The 16,726-nt window shown below is 45.4% G+C and overlaps 1 protein-coding gene across 4 annotated transcripts in view; it reads right to left on the bottom strand.

Annotated features, from left to right (window-relative positions):
* Positions 1 to 16,726, bottom strand: part of mamdc2a (MAM domain containing 2a) — a 43,525-nt gene that overhangs the window by 20,032 nt on the left and 6,767 nt on the right. For 2 of the 4 annotated variants that reach the window (XM_034691080.1, XM_034691078.1), the window contains exon 3: positions 10,847 to 11,097. In XM_034691080.1, coding sequence (XP_034546971.1) covers positions 10,847 to 11,097 — 251 coding nt within the window. Of the gene's footprint in view, positions 1 to 1,776; positions 1,939 to 6,060; positions 6,167 to 10,846; positions 11,098 to 16,726 lie in introns of those variants that run through there. The other 2 variants (XM_034691082.1, XM_034691081.1) reach the window with 2 other exon arrangements.

Below are 16,726 nucleotides of genomic sequence, written 5' to 3'. Positions count from 1 at the left end.
CTCGCTCAATTCACGCGAATGAATCGCTCTATTCGCGCGAATGACTCGCTCAATTCACGCAAATGAATCGCTCTATTCGCGCGAATGACTCGCTCAATTCACGCGAATGACTCGCTCTATTCGCGCGAATGACTCGCTCAATTCGCGCGAATGACTCGCTCAATTCGCGCGAATGACTCGCTCTATTCGCGCGAATGACTAGCTCTAATCGCGCGAATGACTCGTTCAATTCGCGCAAATGACTCGCTCTAATCGCGCGAATGACTTGCTCAATTAGCGCGAATGAATCGCTCTATTCGCACAAATGAATTGCTCTATTCGCACAAATGAATTGCTCTATTCGCGCGAATGACTCGCTCAATTCGCGCGAATGAATCGCTCTATTCGCGCGAATGAATCGCTCTATTCGCGCGAATGAATCGCTCTATTCGCGCGAATGAATCGCTCTATTCGCGCGAATGAATCGCTCTATTCGCGCGAATGACTCGCTCAATTCGCGCGAATGAATCGCTCTATTCGCACAAATGAATTGCTCTATTCGCGCGAATGAATCGCTCTATTCGCACAAATGAATTGCTCTATTCGCGCGAATGAATCGCTCCATTCGCACAAATGAATTGCTCTATTCGCGCGAATGACTAGCTCAATTTGCGCAAATGAATCGCTCTATTCGCACAAATGAATTGCTCTATTCGCACAAATGAATTGCTCTATTCGCGCGAATGACTCGCTCAATTCGCGCGAATGAATCGCTCTATTCGCGCGAATGAATCGCTCTATTCGCGCGAATGAATCGCTCTATTCGCGCGAATGAATCGCTCTATTCGCGCGAATGAATCGCTCTATTCGCGCGAATGACTCGCTCAATTCGCGCGAATGAATCGCTCTATTCGCACAAATGAATTGCTCTATTCGCGCGAATGAATCGCTCTATTCGCACAAATGAATTGCTCTATTCGCGCGAATGAATCGCTCTATTCGCACAAATGAATTGCTCTATTCGCGCGAATGACTAGCTCAATTTGCGCAAATGAATCGCTCTATTCGCACAAATGAATTGCTCTATTCGCGCGAATGAATCGCTCTATTCGCGCGAATGACTAGCTCAATTCGCGCAAATGAATCGCTCAACTCGCGCGAATGAATCGCTCTATTCGCGCAAATGAATTGCTCAATTCGCACAAATGAATCGCTCAATTCGCACAAATGAATCGCTCTACTCGCGCGAATGAATCGCTCTATTTGCGCGAATGACTAGCTCAATTCGCGCAAATGAATCGCTCAACTCGCGCGAATGAATCGCTCTATTCGCGCAAATGAATCGCTCAATTCGCACAGATGAATCGCTCTATTCGCGCGAATGAATCGCTCTATTCGCGCGAATGAAACGCTCTATTCGCGCGAATGACTCGCTCAATTCGCGCAAATGAATTGCTCTATTCGCGCGAATGAATCGCTCTATTCGCGCGAATGAATCGCTCTATTCGCGCGAATGAATCGCTCTATTCGCGCCTAAAAATCGTGTGTAAACGAGTGCCAAGACGCGAATATACGCGAGAGGGAGGGGGCTTCCACGTCTAAGCTGTCTGTTGTCATCAAACAGAAGACAGGGGAGGCTGGTTTCACTATCGTTTCAGAAGTGGAGGCTGGCTTGACCGCAGTAACAAGGTTGAGCTTGCGGACATTAAATGGGGAAGCCGGTTATACTAAAGTGGGCAGAGATAACTTCCTACTACAACAGCTGATAGCTGACAGACAAAGTTTTTCACAACTCACCACATAATCCTCCTCCCTCTCTGTCCTCACAGTGAGCTCCTGTTTATTCCTCATCCCATAAGAACAGGTAGAATCACAGAGTTCGGGGAAGCTGCACGGTGATAGAATCAAAGTGTCCCATGTATTCCAGATGAGGGAATCCCCGTTGGAATCTCCGCTGGTCCATACGTCACACAACACACGTCACCGGGGGATCTGCACGCCGATTGCCTATCGTGCCGAGATTCATTCGCTTGAGTTCAGATATTTCAACTCTTGCGAATCATTCACGCGAATGAATTCGCTTCATACGCGCGAATGAATTCGCGCTGTACACGCGTCTACTTGCACCTCTGCATTGACTTTACATGTACTTCATTCGCACGAATGATTCTATTCGCGTTTGGTGTGAACGCACCATTAGAAATGAAACCGATCAGTCTTAAAAACTGCAGTTCCACAAGTGTCCAAGTGAGGCTGGCTCCATTATAACTGGAAATCACATATACTGTACACTCATTCAAAAAGCTGATCTTACAGCAGAAATAAACATGTTTACAGCCTGGTCCAAAAAATGATTTTAGTCTGAATAACTAATTTCTAATTTTCTATCAGTGTAGGCTTGCTCATAGCTCCTCAGCTCTCTGCATGTGTGTTGGTGTTTTCCCAGTGAATGAAAGGGTTGTTTCCCTGCGCCCTAGGGTCAGAGAACAGGTACAGACAGTTGCTTGTGCTTATGCACCAAACAACAGCACAGAGTACCCACCTTTCTTTGAGTCCCTGGGACGGGTGCTGGAGGACGCCCCTATTGGGGATTCCATCGTCCTACTGGGGGACTTCAATGCTCACGTGGGCAATGACAGCATAACCTGGAGGGGCGTGATCGGGAAGAACGACCTGCCTGATCTGAACCCGAGCGGTGTTCAGTTACTGGACTTCTGTGCGAGTCACAGTTTGTCCATAACGAACACCATGTTTGAACATAAGGGTGTTCATAAGTGCACTTGGCACCAGGACACCCTAGGTCGCAGATCACTGATCGACTTTGTAGTCGTATCAGCTGATCTGTGACCGTATGTTCTGGACACTCGAGTGAAGAGAGGAGCAGAGCTGTCAACCGATCACCACCTGGTGGTGAGTTGGATCAGGTGGTAGGGGAGGATGCCAGACAGACTTGGCAGACCTAAACAGACAGTGAGGGTCTGCTGGGAATGTCTAGCGAAGGACCCTGTCAGGCTGGTTTTCAACTCCCAGCTCTGAGGGGCTGTCGTTAAGTCTTGCTTGTGACAGCATGAAGTTTTCTCGGTTCATTGTGTGTAAACTGTAAACAGTAGCTTACATTAGCCCAACAGGTAACTCTGGATCTCTACTGCTCTCCAGTTCAGCTCTGATGTTTCTCCTCTTTTTCCTCTGGTGCATTGAATCTCCTTTTCCTCACTAAACTCCGGCTCATTAAGGTGTCCATGTGTCCGTGGTAAACGACATGACATTGGCGTGGTCAGAATCACTCATTATTAAGTTTAGTTGTATTTTTCTGACTTTGAAGCTGCAGACCTGAACAGCTGATCAGTGCGCTGCAGGCGGAGTAGCACATCTGTGTTGTGTCCACAAAAAATGCAAAAACAAACAGGCTCTCTGATGTCAAAGTGAAGTGCTGAATAAAATCACAAGTAGAGGGTACACTTAAACGAGATGAGTGCTCGGGTCTTAGTTTTCCAAAACTCAGGTACAGTATGTGAATTGTGAAGGTAATGCCTTTATGTACCTATGTTCGTTGAGGACAGTTCTCCTGCTTGGTGCAGTTTTTTGTCTTTGTTTAAGCAATTTAAAACATGAAAGTAATGTCACAGTTAAAAGGAAACAATTGCTCAATAAATGCAAACTTTATATGTTATGTGTGAGTTTATTCAACTAAGGTAGGCATAGAATTACCCATCTACTGTTTTCTTGTTTGTTTCTTTGTTTTGTTTTACTGTAACTGACCTCCAAAATAGCTAGAAACAGGGACTTAGCAGCTGGTCCTCCATAGAAAATCTATAGGGACCACAGGCCATGTATTGTTTATGTTTTGTGCCCTTTAGTGAAGTTTTTTTATTTGGATTAAGGTAATAAATGCCTTCCTATATTACCACAGATAAACTGTTTCTGTTGCCATATCTTTTGAAATAAAACTGCAAAACACAACAACCCGATCTACTCAAGGTTTGCATGTATAAAAACATGTGCAAACTTGATAGCGCGCGCAAAACTTATGTACTAACCGGGAGCACCGAGGACTGCATCTGTCAAATGAGCAAAATAGCACTCGCTATCCATTTAGCGTGTTTGCCTTCATGAATATGCAGAATACATGTAAGATTATGGGAACGTGCAAAATACTGGGAGGAGGAGATGCAAATGTAATCATTTAGCACAGGCAATGTGATTTATCAAACCTGAAGCAGATAGCGGGCGGTGTTTTTTTGTCTATATTTAACACGTTTGAAAGGCAGGTGCAAACTGGCACAGCGTTACGCACAAATGTCTGCGGTCACTGTGGAGAGAAGGAGGCATAGGTGCAATGACAGACGACGGAGAGAGAGAATCCTCCGTGCCTGTGAAACATATTTGGACTGTCAGAAATAAAAATAGTAGAGACATATCGTCTATCCAGCAATGTCATTTTTGAGCTGCTGGATGACCTAATTAAGGGCTGATTTGGTACCAGTCACAAAAAGGAGCCATGCCATATCTCCTATGGAGAAACTCCTTCAACACTGCATTTTCTTGCGTCTGGATCATTCCAGCGCACCTTCGCAGTTAGTGCCGGCGTCTCCCAGTGTCCACCAGTGCATAATGAACGTTCATCTCCTGTGCTCTCCCCTCCCTCTTCATTCGTCGGCGGCTCAGTTGAAGGACTGCCACTGAATGACCTCCCGACTGTTGCCAGGGCATTGGCGTCCATTGTCAGCCCAGACACAGCACTGACCAGCTGCCTTGTGTGCGCAACGTTGGTCCAAGTGTCCCGACAGAGGGCGCCCCACATTGAACACAGGTCTCACCTCCTGATCAATGGCCTGTAACCCATCCGTCTGATTTCTTTGTTGCTGCAGCAACTCCCAATCAATGTCATCATAACAATCTGGACGCCTGCGGGGATCTGCTGAGGTGTTTTCTGGTCTGAGCTGATTTGAGGAGTACCGCAGGGATTGTCAGACATCTGATGAAGATTCTCCATTTAAGAAAAAAGAGATTTTTACTTTTTTACATTCATGACGGACAACTTACTAAAACACTTTTCAAATAATGCAATCACTTTTTTTTCCATTTTCCCAAATCACATTTCCTCTGGCAGCGCTGAGATGTCTCTGCTGGAGTTCACCGATGTGTTTATTTGCCTCCTCCTTTTTTTCTGTGGAAGTGGGATGGGACAGGAGTGAAAATCCACTCCCGTGTCACCCTCTAGTCCAGATCACGAGAGAACACAGGAATTCATTCTCCCAGGGACAGAGAGTAAGCATGGAATGTGTTGAGGTGTGTTTGCTGAAGGTTTCCGTAGAGGAGGATTACACAGGGGATCAGTTTTGCTTTGGCAATATTGTTTTTTAACTTGCATGCCAATAAAGCTGTTTTAGTTTGGATCAGTGGCTCTGTCAGTGTAACATCAACTATCAATGAAATGATGATATTACAGGTACTGGAGCATTGATCTGCAGCAGCTGCTGTAGCTGCTCTTTTCCTGAATCCTAGGTGACCCCTGTCTGACTCCTCCCCTCTTCCTGCTCTCTGTGACTCTGAATGGGACCATCATTCACTAAATGAACATCACGTGTTGAAGAAGAAACTAGAGATTGAGACATGAACTCATTAGTGTTTACTGAGGGAACAAATCAGCTGAGGAGGAAATTTTACTATAGACTGATATACAGTCAGACTGATTTATGTTCAGAATGAGGTCAAACATCAGTCTGTGGACGCTCCTCACTGTTTCACTGTCAGCCCCTAAAAATCAGCTGTCTCCTTTGTGTGTGTGTGTGTGTGTTTGTGTGTGTGTGTGTGTGTGTGTCTGTGTTGTTTCTCCTCATTAACCAACATGTGGAACAGACTACTCATACTCTCCATTAGTCTCTCTCCCTCTCCCTCTCCCTCTCCCTCTCTGTCTCTCCCTCTCTGTCTCTCCCTCTCCCTCTCTGTCTCTCCCTCTCTCTCTCTGTCTCTCAAATTCAAATTCAAATTTGCTTTATTGGCATGAACAACGAGATGTTAGTGCCAAAGCACATAAATTCATACAGTACATTCTATATATTCACAACACATTACACTCACCATATATACATTCATCTCTCCCTCTCTGTCTCTCTCTCTCACCATCTCTCTCCCTCTCTGTCTGAGGATTGACACACTCCCACGTTATGTAACAGTGCCTGGTTGACTGTAAAGAAGCAGGTCAGCACACTGAGGTTACATGACATCATCACCCCAGTCTGTTAAACATCAGCTTCTTTAAATTTAGACCAGCCAGATGATCTTTACATGTTTCTACATACACACACACACACACACACACACACACACACACACACACACACACACACACACACACACACACACACACACACCGCGGTGAGGTCAGCCACAGTGAGGGGTAAACACACTGAAGACTACTCCAACAGTAAAAAGGTAAAGAGATATAAACATTAAAAACCTGTGATCTGTGTTTAAAGGACACGTGGTGGACATTCTGAAGGAGGACAGGGATGGAAGAGAGAGAGAGAGGTAGAGAGAGAGAGAGAAAGAGAGAGAGAGAGAGAGAGAGAGAGAGAGAGAGAGAGAGAGTATGCGTTTTTCGACCGGAGGAACTTTATCCTGGAACTAGGAACTTTACCCCTGAAGTATGTGCGTTTCGACCGGTGGACCCAGGGTCTACATTTAGTTCAGGGGTAGTTAATCTCCCCCCTAAAAAGCCCCTGCTAGGGGGATAGAACTCTTCAAAGGTCCCAGGACTTTCGGGGGGCAGGGCCTGCAATGCTGAACGTGTCTGATTGGTAGATTAACCGCAGTGTTTTTATTCCTCCCTCCGTCCACAATAACATCACACACATCTGTGATTCACTTGATTTCTCTTTCTTTCATTAGTTTTTATTTGTTCTATCTTTTTTGTATGTGTGTGTACTTTTCAAAAGAAGAAGCTGTGATTCTCTTGATTTAGCAGCTTGTAACAGTAGTCTTCTCTCAGCCCACCGTGAATGCGTCTCTCCCGGTGTTCCGGTTTTAAAAGTGACCCTGTAAACTGGAGACCTTCAGCTGAACGTGTCAGTGTTTGTGGAGTTTACACAGCTGTTGAAACACAGAGGGAGTTCCTGGGAATGCAAACTAGTTTAGTTTTTATTAAGATTTCAAAATATCCTCATCAGATATTTAATGATCGTCTAAAGACGTTTATGAGGGATGCATCCGGCTGAAAGTCTCCAGTTAACAGGGTCGCTGTTTAAACCAAAACACCGGCCGATCTCTGCCACGGCTTTTTGAGTTCAAAAGGATTTTAAAGCCGTGTTGAAACATCATTGACAGAAGTGTGTCAGCCTCTGCTACAGTAGGTGGTGATATGCCTCCTTCAGCTAGTTACTATTAGACCTTCCCGCGGCTGACCTATAACTTTACGAACATGAACAATCAAGAAACAGGTTAGCGATAGTCGAACAGGTTGTATGTTGAACAGTGGAAACACAGCCAGCTCCACAGCACTCTACCTCTGTTACTCTACACTTTACTCTGGTATGAATCAGATGCATATTATCTGTCTGGCTACAGCTGATACCCAGACACCCTGTTGATTTAAGTGTATACAGGAGAACAAAGATCACTATCCACATGTTCTAGGTATGTTAGTCCAACACACTGTGTCTGTAGGTCTGTGTCTCTGTAGGCCTGTGTGTCTGTAGGTCTGTGTCTCTGTAGGCCTGTGTGTCTGTAGGTCTGTGTCTCTGTAGTCCTGTGTGTCAGTGGGCTGGGTGTCTGTAGGTCTGGGTGTCTGTAGGTCTGGGTGTCTGTAGGTCTGGGTGTCTGTAGGTCTGTATGATTGGATGTCAGGGTGTCTGTAGGTCCGTGTGTCTGTGTGTCTGTAGGTCTGTATGATTGAATGCCAGGATGTCTGTAGATCCGTGTGTCTGAAGGTCCTTGTGTCTGTAGGTCTGTAGGTCTGTGTCTCTGTAGTCCTGTGTGTCTGTAGGTCTGGGTATTTGAAGGTCTTGGTGTCTGAAGGTCTGTATGTCTGTAGGTCTGTGTCTCTGTAGTCCTGTGTGTCTGTAGGTCTGGGTATTTGAAGGTCTTGGTGTCTGAAGGTCTGTATGTCTGTAGGTCTGTGTCTCTGTAGTCCTAGGTGTCTGTAAATCTGGGCGTTTGTAGGTCTTTGTGTCTGTAGGTCTGTATGATTGGATGTCAGGATGTCTGTAGGTCTGGGTGTCTGTAGGTCCGTGTGTCTGTAGTCCTGTGTGTCTGTAGGTCCGTGTGTCTGTCGGTCTGTAGGTCTGTGTATCTGTAGGTCTGCGTGTCTGTAGGTCTGCGTGTCTGTAGGTCTGTGTGTCTGTAGGTCTGTGTGTCTCTGTAGGTCTTTGTATCTATAGGTCTGTGTGTCTGTAGGTCTGTGTGTCTCTGTAGGTCTTTGTATCTATAGGTCTGTGTGTCTGTAGGTCTGTGTGTCTGTAGGTCTGGGTGTCTGTAGGTCAGTGTGTCTGTAAGTCCGTTTCTCTGTAGTCCTGCATGTCTGTAGGTCTGTGTGTCTGTAGGTCTCTGTGTCTGTAGGTCTGTTTGTCTGTAGGTCTGTGTGTCTTTAGGTGTGTTTTTCTGTAGGTCTGTGTGTCTGTAGGTCTGTTTGACTGTAGCTCTGTGTGTCTCTGTAGGTCTGTGTGTCTGTAGGTCTGTGTGTCTATAGGTCCGTGTCTATGTAGTCCTGTGTGTCTATAGGTCCGTTTGTCTGTACGTCTGTGTGTCTGTAGGTCTATGTGTCTGTAGGTCCGTGTCTCTGTAGTCTGTGTGTCGGTGGGCTGGGTATACGTAGGGCTGGGTATACGTAGGTCTGGATGTCTGTAGGTCTGGGTGTCTGTAGGTCTTTATGATTGGATGTCAGGATATCTGTAGGTCTGTGTGTCTGTAGGTCTTTATGATTGAATGCCAGGATGTCTGTAGGTCCGTGTGTCTGTAGGTCCAAGTGTCTGTAGGTCTATATGTCTGTAGGTCTGTGTCTCTGTAGTCCTGTGTGTCTGTAGGTCTGGGTGTTTGTAGGTCTTGGTGTCTGTAAGTCTGGGTGTTTGTAGGTCTTGGTGTCTGTAGGTCTGTATGATTGGATGTCTGTAGGTCCGTGTGTCTGTAGTCCTGTGTGTCTGTAGGTCTGTTTGTCTCTTTAGGTCTGTAGGTCTGCCTGTCTGTAGGTCTGTGTGTCTGTAGGTCTGTGTGTCTCTGTAGGTCTGTGTATCTGTAGGTTGTGTGTCTGTAGGTCCGTGTCCCTCTAGTCCTGCATGTCTGTAGGTCTGTGAGTCTGTAGGTCTATGTGTTTGTAGGTCTATGTGTCTGTAGGTCCGTGTCTATGTAGTCCTGTGTGTCTGTAGGTCTGTGTGTCTGTAGGTCCGTGTCTCTGTAGTCTGTGTGTCTGTAGGTCCGTGTCTCTGTAGGTCCATGTGTCTGTAGGTCTGTGTGTCTGTAGGTCTGTGTGTCTGTAGGTCCGTATGTATGTAGGTCTGTGTGTCTGTAGGTCTGTGTCTGTAGGTCTGTGTGTCTGTAGGTCCGTATGTATGTAGGTCTGTGTGTCTGTAGGTCCGTGTGTCTGTAGGTCCGTGTGTCTGTAAGTCTGGGTGTCTGTAGGTCTGTATGATTGGATGTCAGGATGTCTGTAGGTGTGGGTGTCTGTAGTTCTGGATGATTGTAGGTCTGGATGTCTGTAGGTCCGTGTGTCTGTAGTTCTTGATGTCTGTAGGTCTGTGTGTCTGTAGGTCTGTGTCTGTAGGTCTGTATGTCTCTGTAGGTGTGTATGTCTGTAGGTCTGTGTTTCTGCAGGTCCGTGTGTCTGTAGTTCTGGATGTCTGTAGGTTTGGATGTCTGTAGGTCTGTGTGTCTGTAGGTCTGTATGATTGGATGTCAGGATGTCAGTAGGTCTGGGTGTCTGTAGTTCTGGATGTCTCTGTAGGTCTGTGTGTCTGTAGGACTGTGTGTCTGTAGTTCCATGTCTATGTAGTCCTGTATGTCTGTAGGTCTGTGTGTCTGTAGGTCTATGTGTTTGTAGGTCTATGTGTCTGTAGGTCCGTGTCTATGTAGGTCCGTGTGTCTATAGGTCCATGTGTCTGTAGGTCTTTGTGTCTGTAGGTCTGTGTCTGTATGTATGTAGGTCTGTGTGTATGTAGGTCCGTGTGTCTGTAGGTTCGTGTGTCTGTAGGTCCGTGTGTCTGTAAGTCTGGGTGTCTGTAGGTCTGTATGATTGGATGTCAGGATGTCTGTAGGTCTTGGTGTCTGTAGTTCTTGATGTCTGTAGGTCTGTAGGTCTGTGTCTGTAGGTCTGTATGTCTCTGTAGGTGTGTATGTCTGTAGGTCTGTGTTTCTGCAGGTCCGTGTGTCTGTAGTTCTGGATGTCTGTAGGTCTGGATGTCTGTAGGTATATGTGTCTGTAGGTCTGTATGATTGGATGTCAGGATGTCAGTAGGTCTGGGTGTCTGTAGTTCTGGATGTCTGTAAGTCCGTGTATCTGTCGTTCTGGATGTCTGTAGGTCTGGGTCTCTGTAGGTCTGTGTCTGTAGGTCTGTATGTCTCTGTAGGTGTGTATGTCTGTAGGTCTGTGTTTCTGCAGGTCCGTGTGTCTGTAGTTCTGGATGTCTGTAGGTCTGGATGTCTGTAGGTATATGTGTCTGTAGGTCTGTATGATTGGATGTCAGGATGTCAGTAGGTCTGGGTGTCTGTAGTTCTGGATGTCTGTAAGTCCGTGTATCTGTCGTTCTGGATGTCTGTAGGTCTGGGTCTCTGTAGGTCTGTGTCTGTAGGTCTGTGTGTCTGTAGTTCTGGATGTGTGTGTAGGTTCGTGTGTCTGTAGTTCTAGATGTCTGTAGGTTTGTGTGTCTGTAGGTCTCACCTGGAGTGGCTCAGTGGTGTTGGGCAGGTCAAGGCTGGAGATGAGCCAGCTGTCAGAGGCTGTGCTGGATGACCACAGCAGATAGTCAAAGTTGTCCGAGTCTGGTCTGAGGTGGACCTCCAGAGACCCTTGTCCTGTGATCTGGTACACCAGACGCACACAGCTCCAGTCCTGATGTTCCAGAACAGGACTTACCAGAACTGCCTGTTCATGGTCCAGAAGGAGTTCTGAGTCCACAGAGATCAGATGTCCTAAAAGACAAAGTTATTTCACATAGTTAATATATCGGCGTGCTGAAGAGAGGGAGCTGCTGGTTTCATGTTTCATCATTCTTATCATCATCATTCTTATCATCATCATTCTTATCATCATCATCTTCATCATCATTCTTATCATCTTCATCATCATCATCCTCATCATCATCATCATCATCATTCTTATCATCATCATCATCATCATCATCATCATCTTCATCATCATCATCATCATCATCATCATCTTCATCATCATCATCCTCATTATCATCCTCATCCTCATCCTCATCCCCATCCTCATCATCATCATCTTCATCATCTTCATCATCATCATCATCATCATCATCCTCATCATCATCCTCATCACCATCCTCATCATCATCTTCATCATCATCATCATCATCATCCTCATCATCCTCATCATCAGCCTCATCACCATCCTCATCATCCTCATCATCATCATCATCATCATCATCATCCTCATCATCATCCTCATCACCATCCTCATCATCATCTTCATCATCATCATCATCATCATCATCATCCTCATCATCCTCATCATCAGCCTCATCACCATCCTCATCATCCTCATCATCTTCATCATCATCATCATCATCATCCTCATCATCATCCTCATCACCATCCTCATCATCATCATCATCATCATCATCATCATCCTCATCATCATCCTCATCACCATCCTCATCATCATCAACATCATCATCATCATCATCATCCTCATCATCATCATCATCATCATCATCATCCTCATCATCCTCATCCTCATCATCATCCTCATCATCATCATCATCATCATCATCATCCTCATCATCATCATCCTCATCATCACAGGTCATGCTCTGTGTCGGTGGTGCTGTTAAACTGGTGTGAACTGATGAGACTCTGATGTTGATAGAGTTTGATGAGCTGCCGGGTGTTTCTGATTAAGATGAAGATTTCACAAGATTCAAACTAAACTGTTCAACATGTTTCATGTCACATGTTCATGTTCAGTTTCTCTGAGCCATCCAATCAGGACTCAGCGTGCTCTGGCTGTTTTCGTGAGTTCATCCTGGGAGAGAGGTGGGAGAAAGAGGAGGAGCTCGTTGGACAAACTGATCTCAGACCTCCCAGACCTGAGATTATTGACCTGCAGAAATCAGAGATTATCAACCTGCTAATAACTGAGATAACAGACCTGCTGAAAATCTGAGATTATTGACCTGCTGAAAATCTTAGATTATCGACCTGCTAATAATCTAAGTTTACAGACCAGCTGATTATCTGAATTTAGACCTGTTGATAGTCTTAGATTACAGACCTGCTATCAGACATTTGATGGATGATCTCTGACCTAGACAGTCTCACCTCATTCAAGAGGATGGGCAGTGAGTTAGAGGCTGGACGCACTGAGCACGCTCAGGAACAACAGGAAACTCTTACTTATTCATTTCCTGCTTTGGATCCTCTCTGACATTATTTAGAGTCACATGGGGAATTCAGCTGCAGCGACAACAAAACAATACACAGAGACAGACACACAATAGGAGGACACACAGCACTTTACATGTAAAACACACACACACACACACACACACACACACACACACACACACACACACACACACACACACACACATGTTTATATACAGGATATACACAGAGCTTTATGTCTAAAGTAAGATAGTTTACATCTGTCCTATAAGTCTCTGCTGAGGGATTATTTCACCCACAGAGTTGGTCCATTACGGGATATAAAGTGTGTTTATAGAGTTTAAAAGCCTTCAGTCTTAAATCAGCTCTGTCTCCTTTGTGTGTGTGTGTGTGTGTGTGTGTGTGTGTGTGTGTGTGTGTGTGTGTGTGTGTGTGTGTGTGTGTGTGTGATCTCTCTGTGATCCTTATTTGGTCAAAAGATGTTGATGGGGGATCGTTGTGCAGGAGAGAACTGCTCTTACACTGAGCTCTTATTTACTTTAGTAATATTGACACTGTGGTGGAGTAATCTCAGTTTATTCTCTGTGATGGTTTGCTAGGTTCCTCTTTAGTCACATGATGTTCAGATCACTCTGTCATACTGACACAAAGCTAACTGAGGTCAGAGAAACTTCTGAGGTCTGAGCTCCTCTATTTAAAGAACTGTCCATCTACTCTACTAAGTCTCAGTTTCACTGTATCTCTATGTACAACTAAAGTCATCTGACACTGTTGCTGTGATTTAATAGCAATATACAGATATCACTGTGATTAATGAAACTATATACTGTATATATTTCTCTATATAATATCAGTATCAGATGTTATTGTAATTTAATGACAAAAAACATGTGTTTCTATGATTAAATGACAATAAACAAAGGAAATGGTTAAAGAACAGATGTCGCTGTGATTAAAATAACAGCTAACACATGTTAATGTTGTGTAATAACAATAAACAGTTGTTATTGTTATTCAATGACAAAAAGCAGGATTTATTGTAAACTAATGACAGTTAATAGACTTTACTGGGATTCAATGACAGTAAACAGATGTTACTGTGACTTAATGACAGTAAACAGATGTAACTGTGATTTAATGACAGTAAACAGATGTTACTGTGACTTAATGACAGTAAACAGATGTTACTGTGATTCAATGACAGTAAACATGTTACTGTGATTGAATGACAGTAAACAGATGTTACTGTGATTTAATGACAGTAAACAGATGTTACTGTGATTGAATGACAGTAAACAGATGTTACTGTGATTGAATGACAGTAAACAGATGTTACTGTGATTCAATGACAGTAAACAGATGTTACTGTGATTTAATGACAGTAAACAGATGTTACTGTGACTTAATGACAGTAAACAGATGTTACTGTGACTTAATGACAGTAAACAGATGTTACTGTGATTCAATGACAGTAAACATGTTACTGTGATTTAATGACAGTAAACAGATGATACTGTGATTTAATGACAGTAAACAGATGTTACTGTGATTTGATGACAGTAAACAGATGTTACTGTGACTTAATGACAGTAAACAGATGTTACTGTGATTTAATGACAGTAAACAGATGTTACTGTGGTTTAATGACAGTAAACAGATGTTACTGTGATTTAATGACAGTTAACAGCAGTCACTGTGATCTATTGAAAAAATACAGATGTTTCTATTATTACATGAAAAAACAGCAGTTTTTTGTGATTTAATGACAATAAACAATTAGTCTTTCCTCCTCCTCCATCCCACCTCCTGCTCCTACCTCTGCCTCTATCCCACCTCCTGCTGCTATCTCTTCTTGTGACCTCCATCCTGCTCCCATCGACTCCTCTATCCCCCCTCCTGCTCCTACCTTCTCCTCTATCCCCCATCTCCTGGTCCTACCTCCTCCTTTATCCCACCTCCTTCTCCCATCTCCTCCTCTATTCCACCTCCTGCTCCCTACTCCTTCTCTTTCCCACCTCCTGCACCCACCAACTCCTCTATTCCACCTCCTGCTCCCAACGGCTCCTCTATCCCACCTCCTGCTCCTACCTCCTTCTCAATCCCACCTCCTGCTCCTATCTACCTCCTTCTCAATCCCACCTCCTACTCCTATCTCTTCTTGTATCCTCCCTTCTGCTCCCATCTCCCCCTCTACCCCCTCCTGCTCCTACCTCCTCCTCTTTTCCACCCCCTGCTCCTACCTCCTCCTCTATTCCACCTCCTGCTCCTCTCCTCCTCTATCCCCACCTCCTGTTCCCATCTCCTTCTCAATCCCACCTCCTGCTCCTATCTCTTCTTGTATCCTCCCTCCTGCTCCCATCTCCTCCTCTACCCCCTCCTGCTCCTACCTCCTTCTCAATCCCACCTCCTGCTCCAATCTCTTCTTGTATCCTCCCTCCTGCTCCTACCTCCTCTTCCCCACCTCCTGCTCCCATCTCCTCCTCTATCCCACCTCCTGCTCCCATCTCCTCCTCTATCCCACCTCCTGCTCCTACCTCCTCCTCTATTCCACCTCCTGCTCCCATCTCTTCTTTTGTCCTCCTTCCTGCTCCCATCTCCTCCTCTATCCCCACTCCTGCTCCTACCTCCTCCTCTATCCCATCTCCTGCTCCTATCTCCTCCTTTATCCCACCTCCTGCTCCTACCTCCTCCTCTATCCCATCTCCTGCTCCTACCTCCTCCTTTATCCCACCTCCTGCTCCCATCTCTTCTTGTGTCCTCCTTCCTGCTCCTACCTCCTCCTCTATCCCACCTCCTGCTCCTACCTCCTCCTCTATCCCATCTCCTGCTCCTACCTCCTCCTCTATCCCACCTCCTGCTCCTACCTCCTCCTCTATCCCACCTCCTGCTCCTACCTCCTCCTCTATCCCATCTCCTGCTCCTACCTCCTCCTCTATCCCACCTCCTGCTCCTACCTCCTCCTCGATCCCACCTCCTGCTCCTACCTCCTCCTCTATCTCCCATCTCCTGGTCCCATCCCTTTTATCCCACCAGCTGCTCCTCTCCTCCTGTCTTCCCTCTCAATCTCCTCTGTTAGTAAACTTCATTCCCTTGCTTTTAACCACTAACTCTCCCCACCGGTTCTTTTTTTGGAGAAGCTTCCTTCTTGTGCCCACAGTGCCTTGTAGGCATGGTAACAAAACACAAACACCGCCGTGGTCTCCTTCTTCTTTTTTGTTGGTCTATTTTCTGCCAGGGGGGGTGGAGCCTGTGAGCGTCTGCAGGACGGACTGAGCGTGGTTAACCAGACTGACCAGGCTGCAGCTTCACACACAGACACACACGCACGCACGCACGCACGCACGCACGCACGCACACACACACACACACACACACACACACACAAACACTCTCTCTCTCTCTCTTTATGTGAACAATGGGAACATAAACTCAAGGAAGGCAGCTGTTCAGTGGAAACAGAAAAGTCCTTTCAAAATAAGAGCCTGCCAAAATCATGTAATCTCACTTTATGTAACAGAAACAGATTTAGGGTATGACATTATAAACCCCTGGGTGTGGAGTGTGTGGGGCTTACTAAACCCTTCCACAGTGAGGCTGCACCACAGACTGTATAAAATGATGGATGAAAGTGCAGCTCCTTTAAAGTGCAGCCAAAACATGTAGAGCTCCCCCTGCTGACTGTCTGCAGTATAGCTCGCAAACCCTGCCTCCTTCATGTTAACAGATGGGACATGGTTTCTGTCATTACAGTTAGTTATTCTCATGCTAAACCATATGCTTTAAACCATAGACGGTATAAATAATGGACGTAGTATCCGTGACGTCACCCATCAACCAAACTTAGTGTGAGGTAAAGAGGCGGCGTTTGAGCCTCCTAGCCAACAGCTATGTGTTCCAAGTCCAGTCAGTCAAGTCAGTCGTGACCTTATTTGGGCAAAAACTTGTAATCTTAATATCTTCTGAACCGTCGCATTAGAAAAAGTTCACCTCCAGTGTGTGCCGATAGAGAAATGAGCTACCTAGAGCCAATATGTTTTTGAACCAGGCTGTAAACATGTTTATTTCTGCTGTAAAGATCGTCCCTTTGAATGGGTGTGTATGTGGTTCTTGTGTTTCTGCAGCCAGCCTCTAGTGGACAGTAAACTAATTGCAGTTAATAACACTTCAGCATGGGCTTCATATTTTGAAACCA

The sequence above is a fragment of the Notolabrus celidotus genome, chromosome 9, assembly GCF_009762535.1.
Source record: "Notolabrus celidotus isolate fNotCel1 chromosome 9, fNotCel1.pri, whole genome shotgun sequence".
Lineage (NCBI taxonomy): Eukaryota > Metazoa > Chordata > Actinopteri > Labriformes > Labridae > Notolabrus > Notolabrus celidotus.
Note: the sequence above shows the minus strand (reverse complement) of the source record. Positions and strands in the feature narration are given on the sequence as shown.